Genomic DNA, 16,580 nt, shown 5'->3' on the forward strand with positions numbered 1-16,580 from the left:
ATAATTTATTTAATTAATATTACATGACTGTAAAATATACTCTTAACGCTAACAATAAATTTTGAAATTTTTAATGCAGAAATGTAGCATGTATTTATGTGTGTTGTGTCATATGTAACAAAAGTCTACAATTTAATTAATGTAAAACTTCTATGCAATAGCGTTTATTAGTTGGTGTAAATCGCTTTCTTATGTACATAATAGAACTGAAAAAATAACAATTATGCAATATGAGTTACCAAAGTAAAGATCAATCCATTCAGAATACTAATCATGCAAACATGTAACATTACATGTAAAGTTATTGCTATAACGAGAAATTCAAACATCGGCGATTGTTCAGTTTCAAAAGGCAATTGTATCTTTATAGGAAGCTGCCGTACAGTATCATTGTAATGCTCAGTTACAAATATAAAACGAATTATGTAGTCGCCACAAATGTAAAGTATTGCCGCTATCATTGTAAAGCTCAAGAAACCGTTAGAAAAGAAATGCGACACATTAGCTTTGATCGTCATTATATGCAAATGCTGATCGTCATTGACGCACTTGCGCCAATCATCATCCATATCCGTTAAAATTTGATGAAGGACTCTGTAATACGTTACTTCCATATGTTATTTTAAATTTATATAAATATTAATAATAATTTATTTTTAAATTAATTAATGTTTTACATTCTAATATTTAAAGTAATATGATAATATTAAGGCACCTTCAGTCAAGAAAAATCAGACTAAAAATGTATGTGAAGAAACTGAAGGACAATCTTATTTCTCGAACACGGCGATTTAGTAAAATTGAAATATTACTTCGTATATTACATTATCTTACCGACGACGTATCCACAAATTAGCCAATTTAAGAAATGTCAAACTGTAATATAAAGTCACAATCAAACAGTCAACAAGATTTGACAACTCGCTGACCTTCAGGTGATCAAATACATATAAATATTGGAAGTACTGTGTAACCAGTATGCTCAACATAAAACTCAGCCAATAAATGGTGGAATATGGCACACCCGGCCAAAAACCAAAAAATCGAAGACAAATTATTACGGCTAAACTAATGGTACTTGTGACTGTCATTTGCCTTTGATTTTGAAAACTTTATGAAAATAATAATTAGTTTCAGCACATGTGATCGGTACTCAAGTTGAAAGGGAAATGAGAATGCACTGTCCGTTTTTCCAAGTGTAACCCCACAAGGTGCGTCCCCTCTCAAGTGAACATGGATCAATTGCTATTATATGTCGCGTGGTACAACGATACAGAAGTTGAGACCAAACTCATTATTTGAAAATGCTTTAATTCCATGAACAGTCTCGCAATGTATTCTCTGACCAAGAAATAACGACGATAATGTACATTGTACAGCTAACGTAACAGGAAAAGTAGCTTGCTGCGCGGCAGCTTTTTTGCAAACTTTTCTTCTTGCTTTTGTCTTTTGTCTCAACGCAATTACATCGACAAAAAGCACATCTACCGCGTATTTTACCAATTATGAAAATTGTAAAATGCTCGACAAAACGATAATGATGACATAAAATATTCTAAGCAAATGAAACCGAATTATGTTCGTCGTGCAGTTCTTCGTGCAGTTCAACTTCTGGTCTTTAATAAAGAAGTAAAATAAAGGGAAAACGCAACAACTCTGACTCAAGTCAAATCATGTAATGGTCAATAATTTTTTTTTAATAGCACATAAAGTATTATAATGCAAAACTTGCTTATGTAATAAAATCAGCAAAATCATATATGTGCATTTTGTATATATTGCGCCAGTTAATCAAGAAATAAATTGATTTTCACTGGCGGACGAAATTATTACCGATATTATGTAATAAACTTGAAAAATAATAAGAGTGCGATTAAAGATTCATTAATGTTTTGTTACAAAATAAATGTTTATAAACGAATGTGCAAGGTCTAATAAAGGATTAATAGTCGAAGCGTGTTGAAGGCAATCAGTAATTCTAAATAGTTTTTTAAAATTAAAATTAAACGTAATTTAACAATAACATACAAAAAAATTTTTATTATTTACAATTTTATTAAATATTATTTTAATTTGTGTAAGTGTAATAAATAACATTTATTAATTTATTAGTCGTCTTTATTATCAATTTATTTTAACTTATTGATTTATAATTATTACGTTATTATTTCAGCACATGTATACCGCTTTTTTGTGTCAATACATAGCATTCAAAACAGATACGTATGATGCTGATGCCTTCATCATCTAAAAAATAAAAGTTTGGAAATTAAGTTGATCTACAACCCATATGTATGCATAAAGGATATATGTCACATTAGTGTATACCCAAAATTAAATAAGTATAAATAAAATAAACTTGTCTATTTATAATTAAGTAATCCAAAGATTTTGAAGATTACACTTGTAAAAGTTTCGAATGACATATCCATCATTTTTCCTGCCGTAATCGTCAGTCGCTTTTGAGATCTCATTATTATGAATATTATAATTTTATTTTGACCTGACGGCATATCATACCATATTGTTTCGTATATTGCGTTAGCAATTAATTTACCCTGAAAACGATATCAGTAATGTCAAATACAGTGGCGTGTTTTTAAATTTATGTCTTATTTATCCAACGTATTTATAGCACAGGTAAAGTATCTTTCAAGAATATTGAAATATTCTATATTAGAAAGCAGTTATGTATTTCCATCACTGTTAATATAATTACGTTATTAAAAGATTGTGTATATACGATTAGCTATTTTGAATATTTACCTTCAAGCTAAGATATTCTCCGGCAAAGCAAAAGACAAAGGCTTCAATCATTATAACAAAGTAACCAGAAATAGTTTTCACAAACACAAAAATCCCAGTTTCATTATGAATAGACTAATTCAATGAATTATAAAAAATAATTGAATACATATAATATTAATTACCGAATATGTATTACAGTACTTACAATTATGATGACAAATCCTAGACAACAAATAACTAACGTATTCCAAACAACCTGCATTAATGCAATAAAGGAGAAAAGTGATTCGATGTTTTTGGAGAATGCAATGATTTTATTATGCCTCTCAATCAGCATTCCAAATAAAGGTAAGGTAGATTCACGAAGAAGGGTAGATTTATTGTTAGATACATTTCTGATTTCATGACACATTATATCAATTTGTCCGCTTACGTGAAGTATCTAAAATAGACTTAAATTTAAAAAGAATCATAATTACTACATATTAAAAACATTTATTTAAAAAGAAGATGTATTTCAAATGCAATTATACAATTGGATATATTATTTTTAAATAATATATTCAATAATCACAAATTTGTTGTATAAAAATAATTGTAAATTTTTCTAACATTTCTGGCATTAATTATACTTTATAACTTTTTACGAAAAAAATAAGGTAACACTTTTCTAAAACAAAATTTTACAAACTACAAAAAAATTGTAATGTAAGAGTATGTTTGTACCTACGTCTTTATTATACGTTACAACACATGAGATATATAAAAAATCATTAAGAAATTAATATGTACATGTACGAATATAAATTACCAATGTCAAGATTAATCCATTTAGAATAGCGATTATGCATGAATTTATCGTCACATGTAAAATTAATGTTGCAACGAGAAATTCAAACGTCGGCGATTGTTGAGTTTCAAAGGGCAAATATATCTTTATAGGAAGCTGACGTAATGTGTCATTGTAATCTGTAGTTAAGAATACGGAATGAATTACGTAATCGCCTAGGAGGTAAAGTACCGCAACAATCGCATTAAAACTCAATAAAGCATTAGAGATTAAATGCGACATATTCGCTTTAATTGTCATCATATACAAATGCTCATCGATATTGATGCACTCGCGCCAATCATTATCCATATCGGCCAGGATTTTATGAAAAACTCTGCAATATATGTTACTTTAATTCGTCATATGTCTCAGATAGATGCGTTATTTATTTTCTTTCGTGAAACAACTGATATTATATGTTTTAATGTTGGAGCTAAGATTTTTTAATAATATTATGATTGCAGGGAGAATTAGATCAATAATAAGCGCTTAAAAATGGAGAGGGGTTCTTATTTCTTAAATACGGTTACAGAGCAAAGCTAAACCACTCCACACAGATATATAATGTCTTACCGACGATGCACCCACAGACTGGTTATTTTAAACAACATCAAACTATAATCTAGAGTCACAATCAGACCGTCAACGAGATTTGACAATTCGCTCATCTTCAAATGATCAAGTACATACAAATATTGGAAGTACTGCATAATCAGCAGGCTCAACGTAAAACTCAGCCAATAAATGGTACCATATGAATCATTCGGCCACATGCCAAGAAATCGAAGGCCAACTCTCAGCGCTGGACTAACACTAGATGTGATTATCATTTGCAAATAACTTTAAAAACGTAAGAAAATAAAAATCAGTTCCGGCACATTTGTTCTCTACTCTAGTTGAGAAGGAAATGAGGAGCACCGTCCGTTTCCCCAAGTGCATCCCCCACACGAGTGCGTCCCCACTCAAACACACGTGGATCAATCGCTATTATATGTCACATATAGTACAACGATGAATCGAAAAAAACTCATTACTTTAATATCCCATAAGCACTCTGATAATGTATACTCCGACCGTAAAGTAACATACATAGATATTGTACTGCAGCTAAAGTAAAAAAAAAAAAGAAATGCTGCGCGACAGTTTCTTTTTGCAATCATTTTTCGTTGACAGTGCAATATTACAGACAAGAAATGGTCATGTTTATCACATTTTCTACCATTCACGAGAATCATTAAATGCGCGACCATTATACATATATTAGATATTCCATGCAAGGGAAAATAAATTGTGTTCATGCAACTAAACTTCTGGTCTTTGAAGAAATATGATGAGGGGAGAACAAAATTATCTGGCTGGGGATATAATAACGAGTAATTTCCTTTAATAATTCAAATGTGTTATGGCAAGAAACTCGTTTAATTAAAAAATTTTAAAAGTAGGAAGTTTACCATTGAGGACATTATAGGCGTCTAGTTACAAATATATCTAACAAAATACATAAAATACAAACCCAGTATGCAATTTTCTAATAAAATTCAATGGCCAAAACGCCCGATAAAGTTTCCAGCTGTTTTAAAAAGTAAAAATATCATAGTAATAGCACACACGAAAAATAAAACAGTATTTGCACATACTTTTATATACAGTATTTTAAGTTTATGTAATTTCTTGATTCTTATTAAACAACTGTTAACTTACACTATATTAATTATTAATTTCTTATTAATGTATTTAACTTCTCTTTACTTTACGGTAGTAAAGTTTACGTTAACTACGTGATGATTTCAGAAAATAGATACTACGCGATTTTGTTGATGTCAATACATAGCGTTCAGAACTGATATAAATGATACTGACGCTTTCATAATCTAAAAAACACAAGTAAAACATTATACATGTTAGATCTACAAATTATATTTATCTATCGACATACACATGTCGAAGCACATCCAAAATTAAATAAGTAAAATAAATTTATATTTTAATAATTTGAAAATTTCAAAATTTACACTTGTAAAAGTTTCAAATGACATATCCATCATCTTCCCTGCCGTGATTGCCAGTCGTTTTTGTGATCTCAACAATATGAAAATTATAATTTTACTTTGATTTGACGGCATATTATACCATGGCGTTTCGTATGTTGCTCTAGCAATTAAATTGCCCTAAAAAATGATGCAAGTACTGTCAATATGCCAGCTTTCTTTATATTCATCATTGTCCATTTTACTTATTTAAAAAAAAAAGATTTTTGCGGTATTTTTATCAATCGTGAAAATATTATAGTAAATATATCAAAAATTCTTTACTATTCCGTTTCTATTTTTATTTAAATATTATAAAAAATTGTGTACTTATAATAAACTCTTAATTAATAAATGTTATGTAATTCTTAAATACTATTATGGCATGGATACGTTGTCAGTACTTTTAAAGATTTTTATATGTTTGTAAAATAAATTTTCTTTTAAATAAGAAATATTTCTATTTAAATAAAATTGAATAGCTTAAATAATATTTTATTGTAACATATCAATATATTTATATTTAACAATATTATATATATATCTATCATTATATTAGCGTAATTATATACAAAAATTTATGGTAATTCATTTTTTTTCGAATACTTACTTTAAAACCAAGATATTCACCGGCAAAGCAAATAAAAAAGACTTCCATTATTATGGCAAAATAACCAAACATGGTTTTCACTAACGCGAAAACACCAGTTTCATTATGAATAGACTAGTTCAATAAAAGAATAGACATACATAAAACATATAACAACAACTATTGCATATTTATTACAATACTTACAATTACGATGATAAATCCTAGACCACAAATGACTAATGTACTCCAAACAACTTGCATTAACGCGACAAAGGAAAAAAGTTTTTCGATGTTCTCGGATAAAGAAAGAATTCTGTTATGCCTTTCGACCAATATTCCAAACGAAAATAGGGAGGATCCATACTGAAGAGCAGTCCTGGAAATATTTCTGAACTCTTCACATATTATATCAACTTGTCCGCTTACATGATGCACCTATAATATACTTAAATTTTTGCAAAAATTATAATTATTACATGTATGTAAAAATAATTTTTATGTTTTCAATACATAGATACAATAAATGATAAAATACATAGATAAAATAAAAATTTTACATAATACATTTAATTTATATTATTTCACTGTAATATACTCTTGACGTTGACAATAAATTTCAAAATTTCTGATACAGAAATGTAACATGTATTTGTGTGCATCAGAAATGTAACAAAATTCTGCAAATTAATTAATGTAAAAATTCTATACAATAGCGTTCACGCTTATAAGCTTACAGAAACCGTTCTGTTACATAAAAATTAATAAAAACTAAAAACTAAAAATAACAAATATGCAATATAAATTACCAAAGTGAAGATTAATCCATTTAGAATAGCCATTGACCATATTTGTAACATCGCATGTAAAAATAGTGATACAACAAGAAATTCAAACATTGGTGACTGTTGAGTTTCAAAGGGAAATTGTATCTTCATAGGAAGCTGCCGTAAAGTGACGTTATAATTTTCGGTTAAAAATATAAAACGAATTACGTAGTCGCCTAAGAAGTAAAATATCCCAGTAATCACATTAAAACTCAATAAACCGTTAGAGAAAATATGCGATATGTTAGCTTTGATTGTCATTATATGTAAATGCTGATCGACGCTGATGCACTCGCGCCAGTCACTTTCTATATGCGCCAAAATTGTATGAAAGACTCTGCAATACGTTATATTAGTACGTTATTTTAGTCAGATTTTTATAAATATATAAATAATTAATATTTATTTTCTTGTTAAGATTAATTAATGTACAATATTCCAATGTTTGAAATATGATTTAGATGATGATATTAAGTCGGCCACTTTCAGTTGAAAAATAAGATTAAGAATTTATGCTAAGTTAATAAAGCACAATCTTATTTCTCAAACATGGCAATTCAGCAAGGTTGAAATATAACGTAGTATATTAGTATTAGATTATCTTACCGACGATGTATCCACAGAATAACCAATTTCAGAAATGTCAAACTATAATATAAATTCACAATCAAACAGTCAACAAGATTTGACAACTCGCTGACCTTTAAATGATTAAATATGTACAAATATTGGAAGTATTGTATAATCAGTATACTCGACATAAAACTCAGCCAATAAATGACAGAATATGATACACCCGGCCAAAAGCCGAAAAATCGAAGACCAATTATCAGCGTCGGACTAACGGTACTTGTGATCATTGTGTACAAATAATCTTAAATATATTTAGAAATAGAGATACTCAGTCTCAGCACATTTGTTCGGCACTCTAGTTCAGAAGGAAATAAGATTGCATGGTCCGTTTCTCCAAGTTCATCCCCACATGATGCGTCCCCACTCAGGAGAACACGGATCAATCGCTATTATACGTCGCGTAGTACAACGAGACAGAAGTTGAGATAGGACTCATTATTTGTATGCTCATTTTAAAATTTTATTAACAGTCTATGTCAGAAAAACATAAAGTGTATTTCAGCCATGTAACATTTCCAAGAACAATGTATAGATATTGCAGAAGAAAAAACAGCTATCCATATGGTTCAACTACTTTTTTGCAAACTTGTCTCTTGGAAATATAATTCTATCGAAAAGAAGCAGATGTCTACCGCGTTTCCTGACAATCGTAACAATCATTAAACGCACGACAAAACGATTATAATTATAAATTAGATATTCTAAACGATTCGAATTATATCGTATGTTTCAACCTTCGAGAAATACAGTGAAGGAAGAAGAGCAAAATTCTGACTGGGACTGAATCGTATAATAACGAGTAATTACATTTTATGATTCAGGATAAGTTACTGTGCAAAACTTGATCATGAAATAAATTTCAATAATAAAAAATTTGCAATGTAAAATAATATAAATGTTAAGTTAAATATATAATAACACAATAATAAATAACATTAAAAATTTAATAAATAAAGTTATACAAATTGTATATGCCACATGACCGTTTAGTCCCTAGTATTAAAACGTCAATATATATAATAACAAATTTCTGTTATGCATTTTGCATAACCTTTTTAATTAAACTTTTGATCTTTGAAGGAATATGTATAATGACGGAAGGACAAATGAACTCTCTAACTGGGGATGTAATAACAATTAATTTTTTTTTTTAATTTAGGTGGTGCTAAGCCTTGTGTCCACAATGCTAGAAATCGCTCCAAGATTTCGGACAAAAGAAGAATTAACCAATCATATGTTTAAACAATTTGGCCAATTGACCAATGCAAGACTTTATTGCAAGAAACTCATTAATTGAAAAAATTTAAAAAGTAGGATGTTTGCAATTGAAGATATTATAGACGTCTAGTACAAATGTAAGGAACAAAATGTACAAAATAAAAAATATAAACCTAGTATACGATTTTCTAGGAAATAGTCAGTGTCCGAAACGTTATTTGCATCTACGTATCTTTTTTATAAAGATAAAATATAATAGTAATAGCACACACGAGAAATAAAACAGTATTTGCACATACTTTTATATATTATACAGTAAGTTAAGTTCGTGTAAATCTTTGACTCTTAATTATATTGAACAATTATTAACTTACAATATTATATTAATTGTTAATTTATTATCAATATATTTAACTTCTTTTTACTTTATGGTTTACATTAACTACGTGATATATATATAATATCAGAAAATAGATACTACGCAATTTTGTTGATGTCAATACATAGCGTTCAAAACTGATATATATGATACTGACGCTTTCATAATCTAAAAAACACAAGTAAAATATTATACATGTTAGATCTACAAATTATATTTATCTATCGACATACACATGTCGAAGCACATCCAAAATTAAATAAGTGAAATAAATTTGTCTTTAATAATTTAATAATTTAAAAATTTACACTTGTAAAAGTTTCAAATGACATATCCATCATCTTCCCTGCCGTGATTGCCAGTCGCTTTTGTGATCTCAACAATATAAATATTATAATTTTACTTTGATTTGACGGTATATCATACCATGGCGTTTCGTATGTTGCCCTAGCAATTAAATTGCCCTAGAAAATGATGCAAATACTGTCAATATGCCAGCTTTTTTTATATTCATCATTATCCATTTCACTTATTTAAAAGAAAAAGATTTTTGTGGTATTTTTACCAATCGTGAAAATATTGTAGTAAATATATCAAAAATTTTTTACTGATTCTATTTTTATTTAAATATTATAAAAAATTTTGTGCTTATAATAAACTATTAAGTGATAAATATCTTATAATTTATAAATGTATGTATTTTATATTTTATTATGGCAGATATGTTTAGTATTTTTAAAGATTTACATATGTTTGTAAAATAAATTTTTTTTTAAATAAGAAATATTTCTAATTAATTAAAATTGATTAGCTTAAAAATAATATTTTATATTACATTACAACATAATAATGTATTTTTATTCAAAAAAACAGCATCATACATATCTATTATTACGTCAGCGTAATTGTATTAAAAAATTTATAATTAATCATTTCTGAATACTTACTTTTAAACCAAGATATTCACCGGCAAAGCAAATGAAAAAGACTTCCATTATTATGGAAAAATAAGCAATCACGGTTTTCACTAACGCGAAAACACCAGTTTCATTATGAATTGACTAGTTCAATAAACGAAAAAGATAGATATACATAAAACATATATCAACGACTATTGCATATTTATCACATTACTTACAATTATGATGATAAATCCTAGACAACAAATGACTAATGTGTTCCAAACAACTTGCATTAACGCAATAAAGGAGAAGAGTTTTTCGATGTTCTCAGATAATGAAATAATTCTGTTGTGCCTCTCGACTAATACTCCAAATGAAGATAGGGAAGATCCATACAGAAGAGTAGTCCTGGAAATATTTCTGAACTCTTGACATATTATATCAACTTGTCCGCTTAGATGGAGCACCTATAATATACTTAAATTTTTGCAAAAATTATAATTATTGCATGTAAAAAAAATTTTGATGTTTTTAATACAAAGATAAAATAAATGTAAAAATTTTACATAATATATTTAATTTATAGTATTTTACTGTAATATGTACGCATAGTCTTAACGCTGACAATAGATTTCAAAATTTCTAATACAGTAGTGTAACAAATATTAGCAAGTGTTGTGTCATTTAACAAAATTCTGCAAATTTATTAATAATGTAAAAATTACATATAATAGCGTTTACGTTTATAAGTTTATGTAAATCGGTCTATATACAAATTATTAAAAACTGAAAATAAGAAATATGCCATATGAGTTACCAAAGCGAAGATTAATCCATTTAAAATAGCCATCGACCATACTTGTAACATCGCGTGTAAAAATAGTGATACAACGAAACATTCAAACATCGGCGATTGTTGTGTTTCAAAAGGAAATTGTATCTTCATAGGAAGCTGTCGTAAAGTGGCGTTATAATCTTTGGTTAGAAATATAAAACGAATTACGTAGTCGCCTAAGAGATAAAATGCCGAAGCGATCGCATTAAAGCTCAATAAACTACTAGAGAAAAAATGTGATATGTTAGCTTTGATTGTCATTATATGTAAATGCTGATCAACGTTGATGCACTCGCGCCAGTCATTTTCCATATCCGCCAAAATTGTATGAAAGACTCTGCAATACGTTACATCAATACGGTATTTTTAGTCAGATTTTTATAAATATGTAAATAATTAATATTTATTTTCTTTTTAAGATTAATCAATGTTCTATATTCCAATGTTTGAAATTTGATTTAGACGATGTTATTATAAGTCGGCCACTTCCAGTTGGAAAACAAGATTAAGAATTTATGTAACGTAGTATATATTATCTTACCGACGATGTATCCACAGAATAACCAATTTCAGAAATGTCAAACTGTAAATTGAAGTCGTCATCAAACTGTCAACAAGATTTGTTAACTCGCTGGTCTTCAGATGATTAAATATGTACAGATATTGGAAGTATTGCATAATCAGCATAGTCGACATAAAACTTAGCCAATAAATGGTAGAATATGATACGCCCGGCCAAAACCCGAAAAATCGAAGACCAATTATCAGCGTCGGACTAACGGTGCTCGTGATCATTTTATTTGCAAATATTCTTGAATACTTAGAAATAGAGATACTAGTATCAGCACATTTGTTCGGCACTCTAGTTCAGAAGGAAATAAGATGGCATAGTCTGTTACTTCACGTTCATCCCCACACGATGCGTCCCCACACGGTGCATCCCCACTCAGGTGAACATGGATCAATCGCTATTATATGTCCCGTAGTACAACGAGACAAAAACTGAGACAGAACTCATTATTTGTATGCTCATTTTAAAATTTCATTAACAGTCTATGTCAGAAAAACTTAAAGTGCATTTCAACCATGTAACATTTCCAAGAACATTGTATAGATATTGCAGAAAAAAAACAGCTATCTATGCTTCAACTACTTTTTTGCAACCTTGTCTCTCGGAAATATAATTATATCGAAAAGAAACAAATGTTCACCATGTTTCCTGCCAATCGCAAAAATCATTAAACGCACGACAAAGCAATTGTAATTACATTAGGTATTCTAAACGAATGGAATTATATCGTATATTTCAACCTCTGATCTTTAAAGAGATACAGTGAAGGAAGAATAGCAAAACTCTGACTGGGACTGAATCGTATAATAACGAGTAATTACATTTTATGATTCAGGATAAGTTACTGTGCAAAACTTGATCATGAAATAAATTTCGATAATGAAAAGTTTGCAGTGTAAAATATTATAAATGTTAAGTTAAATATATAATAATACAATAAAGAATGATATTAAAATACGAAGAAATAAAGTTATACAAACTGTATATGCCACATGACCCTTTATAGTCTCTAGTATAAAACGTCAATATAACAAATTTCTTTTATGCACTCTGCAACTATACGTAACATTTTTAATTAAATTTCTAATTATTAAAAAAATATGATGAGGGGAGAACAACTGAACTTTCTAACTGGTGATGTAATAATGGGTAATTTTTTTTTAATTCAATAAGTGTTGATCCTTATGTCCTCGATACTATGAAATTGCTCCGAGATCTCGGACGGAGGAAGAACTGACCAATCATATTTAAACAATTTGGCTGATTGACCAATGCAATTGGTTAATTCTTTCTCCGTCCGAGATCTCGGAGCAATTTCTAGCACAGTAGACACAAGGCTTTATTGCAAAAAACTCGTTTGTTGAAAAAAATTTTTAAAGTAGGATATTTGCAATTGAAGATATTACGTCTAGTACGAATGTAAGCAACAAAATATACAAAATAAGAAATATAAACAAAGTATAAATATGCGATTTTTTAAGAAAAAAGTAAATGTCCGAAACGTTTGCATTTACGTATCTTTTTTACGAAGATAAAATATAATAATAATATCATACGCGAGAAATAAAACATTATTATACATAAATACTTTTATACATAGTAATTTAAATTTGTGTAATTTTTAACCCTTTATTATGAAACTACAATTAGTAACCAACAATATTAATTTAATTATTAATTTATTTTCAATATTTTTAACTTATTTTAACTTTGCGGCTTATTTTAACTACGTAATATACTTTCAGAAAATAGATACTGCTTGATTTTGTTCGTATCATAACATAGCATACAAAACTGATACATATGATACTGACGCTTTCATAATCTAAAAAAACACAAGTAATAAATATTATATGTATAAGTTAAATCTGTAAATTATATTTATCTATAAAGACACATGTCGTAGCAGTTTCAAAATTAATTCAGTAAAATAAATTTATCTCTTAATAAATAGATGATTAAAAAATGTTTTAAATTACACTTGTAAAGGTTTCGAACGACATATCCATCATTTTTCCCGCCGTGATTGCCAGTCGCTTTTGTGATTTCATCAATATAAATATTATAATTTTATTTTGTTTTGACGGCATATCATACCATGGCGTCTCGTATGTTGCTCTGGCAATTGATTTGCCCTAAAAATGATGCAAATACTATCAAATATAATGGCTTTTTTATGTTCGTGTTTTCATCCATTTAACTTTTTTAAAAAAATTTCTCCAGTATTATTACCGATATCGAGAAAATATTGTAGTAACATTATTATAAATTCTTCATTGATTCCATTACTCTTTTTATTTAAGTATTATAAACAATTTATTTGTATTTACAATATACTATTAAGTGATAAATATCTTATAATAAATAAATGTATGTGTTTTATTATGGCAGATATGTTGTTAGTACTTTAAAAGATATTTACATGTTAGAAAAATAAAACTTTTTTAAAATAAAAAACATTTCTATTTACTTAAAATTGATTAACTTAAATAATATTTTATATTGCCTTGCAACATATTAATATATTTTTATTTAAACACAATGGCATAAATTTCTATTATTAAATCAGAGTAAACGTATTCAATACTTTATGATTAATCACTCTTCCGAATACTTACTTTAAAACTAAGATATTCACCGGCAAAGCAAATAATAAAGGCCTCCATTGTTATAGCCAAATAAGCAATCATAGTTTTCATTAACGCAAAAACGCCAGTTTCGTTATGAATTGACTAGTTCAATAAACGATAAAGATAGAAATACATGAAATATATAACAACATCTATTGTATACTTATTACAGTACTTACAAGTATAATAATAAATCCTAGACAACAAATAACTAGTGTATTCCAAACAACTTGCATTAGCGCAATGAAGGAGAAGAGTTCTTCGATGTTCTCGGAAAATGAAATGATTCTGTTATGTCTCTTGACCAATATTCCAAACGAAGATAAGGAAGATCTATACAAAAGAGTAGTCCTGGAAATATTTCTGAACTCTTGACATATTACATCAACTTGTCCGCTTACATGGTGCACCTATAATATACTTAAATTTTTGCAAAAATTATTGTTATTACATGTACGTAAAAATAATTTTTATGTTTTCAATACATAGATACAATAAATGTAAAAATTTTACATAATATATTTAATTTATATTATTTTATAACAATATATATATATATATATATATATATATATATATATATATATATATGTATACTCTTGACGCTGGACAATAAATTTCAAAATTTCTAATATAAAAATGTAACATGTATTTGTGTGTGTTGTGTCACGCGTAACAAAATTCTGAAAATTAATGAATATAAAATTTTCATGGAATAATATTTACGCTTAAGTTTATATGTAAATTGTTATATTGCGTAAAAAATTAATAAAAACTGAAAATAACAAATATCCAATATGAAGTACCAAAGTAATGATCAATCCATTTAGAATAGCGATCGACCATACTTGTAACATCCCATGTAAAAATGTTGATACAACGAAAAATTCAAATATCGGCGATTGTTGAGTTTCAAAGGGAAATTGTATCTTTATAGGAAGCTGCCGTATAGTAACGTTGTAATCTTTGGTTGGAAATATAAAACGAACTACGTCATCGCCTAAGAGGTAAAGTGCCGAACCAATCGTATTAATGCTTAACAAGACGTTAGAACAGAAATGTGATACGTTAGCTTTGATTGTCATTATATGTAAATGCTGATCGACGTTGATGCACTCGCGCCAATCATTATCCATATCCACCAAAATTTTATGAAGAACTCTGCAATACGTTACTTTAATACGTTATTTTAGTCAGATTCTTATAAATATAAATAATATTTATTTTCTTCTTGAAATTAATGTTGTATATTCCAATGTTTCGAATAAGATTTAGATAATGATATTCAAGTCGGCTATTCTAGTTAGGAAAAACAGGATTACGAATTTATGTTAAGAAACTAAAGAACAATCTTATTTCTCGAACACGACGATTTAGCATGATTGAAATATAACGTCGTATATTACATTATGATTATCTTACCGCCGATGTATCCACAGACCAATCAATTTCAGAAATGTCAAGCTGTAAACTAAAGTCACCATCAAACTGTCAACAAGATTTGTTAACTCGCTGATCTTCAGATGAGTAAATATGTACAAATATTGGAAGTACTGTATAATCAGCATGCTCGACATAAAGCTCAGCCAATGAATGGTAGAATATGATACACCCGGCCAAAAACCAAAGAATCGAAGACCAATTATCAGCATCGGGCTAACGGTACTCGTGATCACCATTTGCAAATAATTTTGAATATATTTAGAAATAGAGATATTAGTCTCAGCACATTTGTTCAGTACTCTAGTTCAGAAGGAAATAAGATTGCATGGTCCGTCTCTCCAAGTCCATCCCCACACGGTGCATCCCCACTCAAGTGAACATGGATCAATCGCTATTATATGTCGCGTAATACAATGAGATAGAAGCCGAGACAGAACTCATTATTTGTACGCACATTTTAAAATTTTATTAACAGTCTATGTCAGAAAGACATGAAGTGTATTTCAACCATGATGTTACAGAGACATATTGCATACATATCATAGAAGAAGAAAACAGCTATCCATGCATTAACTAGTTTTTTTTTGCAATCTTGTCTCTTGGAAATATAATTCCATCGAAAAAAGATAAATGCCACATTTCCTACTACCAATTGCGAAAATCGTTAAACGCACGACAAAGCAATGGTAATTACACATTAGGTATTCTACACGAATGGAATTATATCGTGTAGTTCAATCGCTGATCTTTAAAGAAATACAGTGAAAGAAGAATAGCAAAACTCTGACTGGGACTGAATCGTATAATAACGAGTAATTACTTTTAATGTTTCAGGAAATGTTACTGTGCAAGACTTGATTATGAAATATATTTCGACAATAAAAAGTTTTCAATTGGAAATATTATAGATGTTAAGTAAAAAATACAAAAATACAATAAAAAATAA

The 16,580-nt window shown here is 28.4% G+C and overlaps 4 protein-coding genes across 6 annotated transcripts in view; all 4 read right to left on the reverse strand.

Annotated features, from left to right (window-relative positions):
- Positions 1-1,582, reverse strand: part of LOC112459446 (odorant receptor 22c-like) — a 3,147-nt gene extending 1,565 nt beyond the window's left edge. Inside the window, exons 1-2 of the mRNA XM_025023545.1 lie at positions 835-1,582; positions 240-594 (exon numbers count right to left, since the gene is read on the reverse strand). Of these exons, the coding sequence (XP_024879313.1) occupies positions 240-594; positions 835-1,091 (612 nt within the window). The 5' untranslated portion in view covers positions 1,092-1,582. The remainder of the gene's footprint in view (positions 1-239; positions 595-834) is intronic.
- Positions 1,583-2,122: 540 nt separating this feature from the next.
- LOC112459444 (odorant receptor 13a-like) lies at positions 2,123-5,396 on the reverse strand. 2 transcript variants are annotated; one of them, XM_025023542.1, is made up of 7 exons: positions 5,282-5,396; positions 4,154-5,150; positions 3,560-3,914; positions 2,954-3,190; positions 2,767-2,880; positions 2,403-2,558; positions 2,123-2,247 (listed from the first exon to the last, which is right to left on the reverse strand). In XM_025023542.1, exons 2-7 carry the CDS (start codon positions 4,408-4,410, stop codon positions 2,197-2,199), a joined length of 1,170 nt encoding a protein of 389 aa, XP_024879310.1. In that variant the 5' UTR covers positions 4,411-5,150; positions 5,282-5,396; the 3' UTR covers positions 2,123-2,196. The 2 variants fall into 2 exon arrangements, with proteins under 2 accessions (XP_024879310.1, XP_024879311.1); XM_025023543.1 differs by lacking the exon at positions 5,282-5,396 and having other exon boundaries at positions 4,154-5,186.
- A 3,915-nt stretch (positions 5,397-9,311) lies between these two features.
- LOC112459450 (odorant receptor 13a-like) lies at positions 9,312-11,843 on the reverse strand. The gene is made up of 6 exons (XM_025023548.1): positions 11,532-11,843; positions 10,973-11,327; positions 10,392-10,622; positions 10,201-10,314; positions 9,562-9,717; positions 9,312-9,421 (listed from the first exon to the last, which is right to left on the reverse strand). Exons 1-6 carry the CDS (start codon positions 11,783-11,785, stop codon positions 9,371-9,373), a joined length of 1,161 nt encoding a protein of 386 aa, XP_024879316.1. The 5' UTR covers positions 11,786-11,843; the 3' UTR covers positions 9,312-9,370.
- Positions 11,844-13,279: 1,436 nt separating this feature from the next.
- On the reverse strand, positions 13,280-16,562 carry LOC112459416 (odorant receptor 13a-like). Of its 2 annotated transcripts, XM_025023494.1 has the most exons (6): positions 15,614-16,562; positions 14,998-15,352; positions 14,371-14,601; positions 14,180-14,293; positions 13,541-13,696; positions 13,280-13,386 (listed from the first exon to the last, which is right to left on the reverse strand). In XM_025023494.1, the coding sequence occupies exons 1-6, from the start codon at positions 15,868-15,870 to the stop codon at positions 13,336-13,338; spliced, it is 1,164 nt and encodes a 387-aa protein (XP_024879262.1). In that variant the 5' UTR covers positions 15,871-16,562; the 3' UTR covers positions 13,280-13,335. The 2 variants fall into 2 exon arrangements, with proteins under 2 accessions (XP_024879262.1, XP_024879263.1); XM_025023495.1 differs by lacking the exon at positions 14,180-14,293.
- Positions 16,563-16,580: the final 18 nt, after the last annotated feature.

This window comes from Temnothorax curvispinosus, unplaced genomic scaffold, assembly GCF_003070985.1.
Source record: "Temnothorax curvispinosus isolate PA1 unplaced genomic scaffold, ASM307098v1 QBEX01009828.1, whole genome shotgun sequence".
Classification (NCBI taxonomy): domain Eukaryota; kingdom Metazoa; phylum Arthropoda; class Insecta; order Hymenoptera; family Formicidae; genus Temnothorax; species Temnothorax curvispinosus.

Coding starts and splice junctions, on each gene's coding strand:
- LOC112459444 (XM_025023542.1), bottom strand. CDS start 4,410: ATGATAATCACATCTAGTGTTAGTCCAGCGCTGAGAGTTGGCCTTCGA. Junction 3,915..4,153: donor AGTCTGTGGGTGCATCGTCG/GTAAGACATTAT, acceptor CATATATTGCAG/AGTTTTTCATAAAATCCTGG. Junction 2,881..2,953: donor TAGGATTTGTCATCATAATT/GTAAGTACTGTA, acceptor TCATTGAATTAG/TCTATTCATAATGAAACTGG.
- LOC112459450 (XM_025023548.1), bottom strand. CDS start 11,785: ATGATCACGAGCACCGTTAGTCCGACGCTGATAATTGGTCTTCGATTT. Junction 10,315..10,391: donor TAGGATTTATCATCATAATT/GTAAGTAATGTG, acceptor TTATTGAACTAG/TCAATTCATAATGAAACTGG. Junction 9,422..9,561: donor CATTTGAAACTTTTACAAGT/GTAAATTTTTAA, acceptor TGTGTTTTTTAG/ATTATGAAAGCGTCAGTATC.
- LOC112459416 (XM_025023494.1), bottom strand. CDS start 15,870: ATGGTGATCACGAGTACCGTTAGCCCGATGCTGATAATTGGTCTTCGA. Junction 15,353..15,613: donor GGTCTGTGGATACATCGGCG/GTAAGATAATCA, acceptor AACGTATTGCAG/AGTTCTTCATAAAATTTTGG. Junction 13,697..14,179: donor GTGAATATCTTAGTTTTAAA/GTAAGTATTCGG, acceptor CATCATTTTTAG/GGCAAATCAATTGCCAGAGC.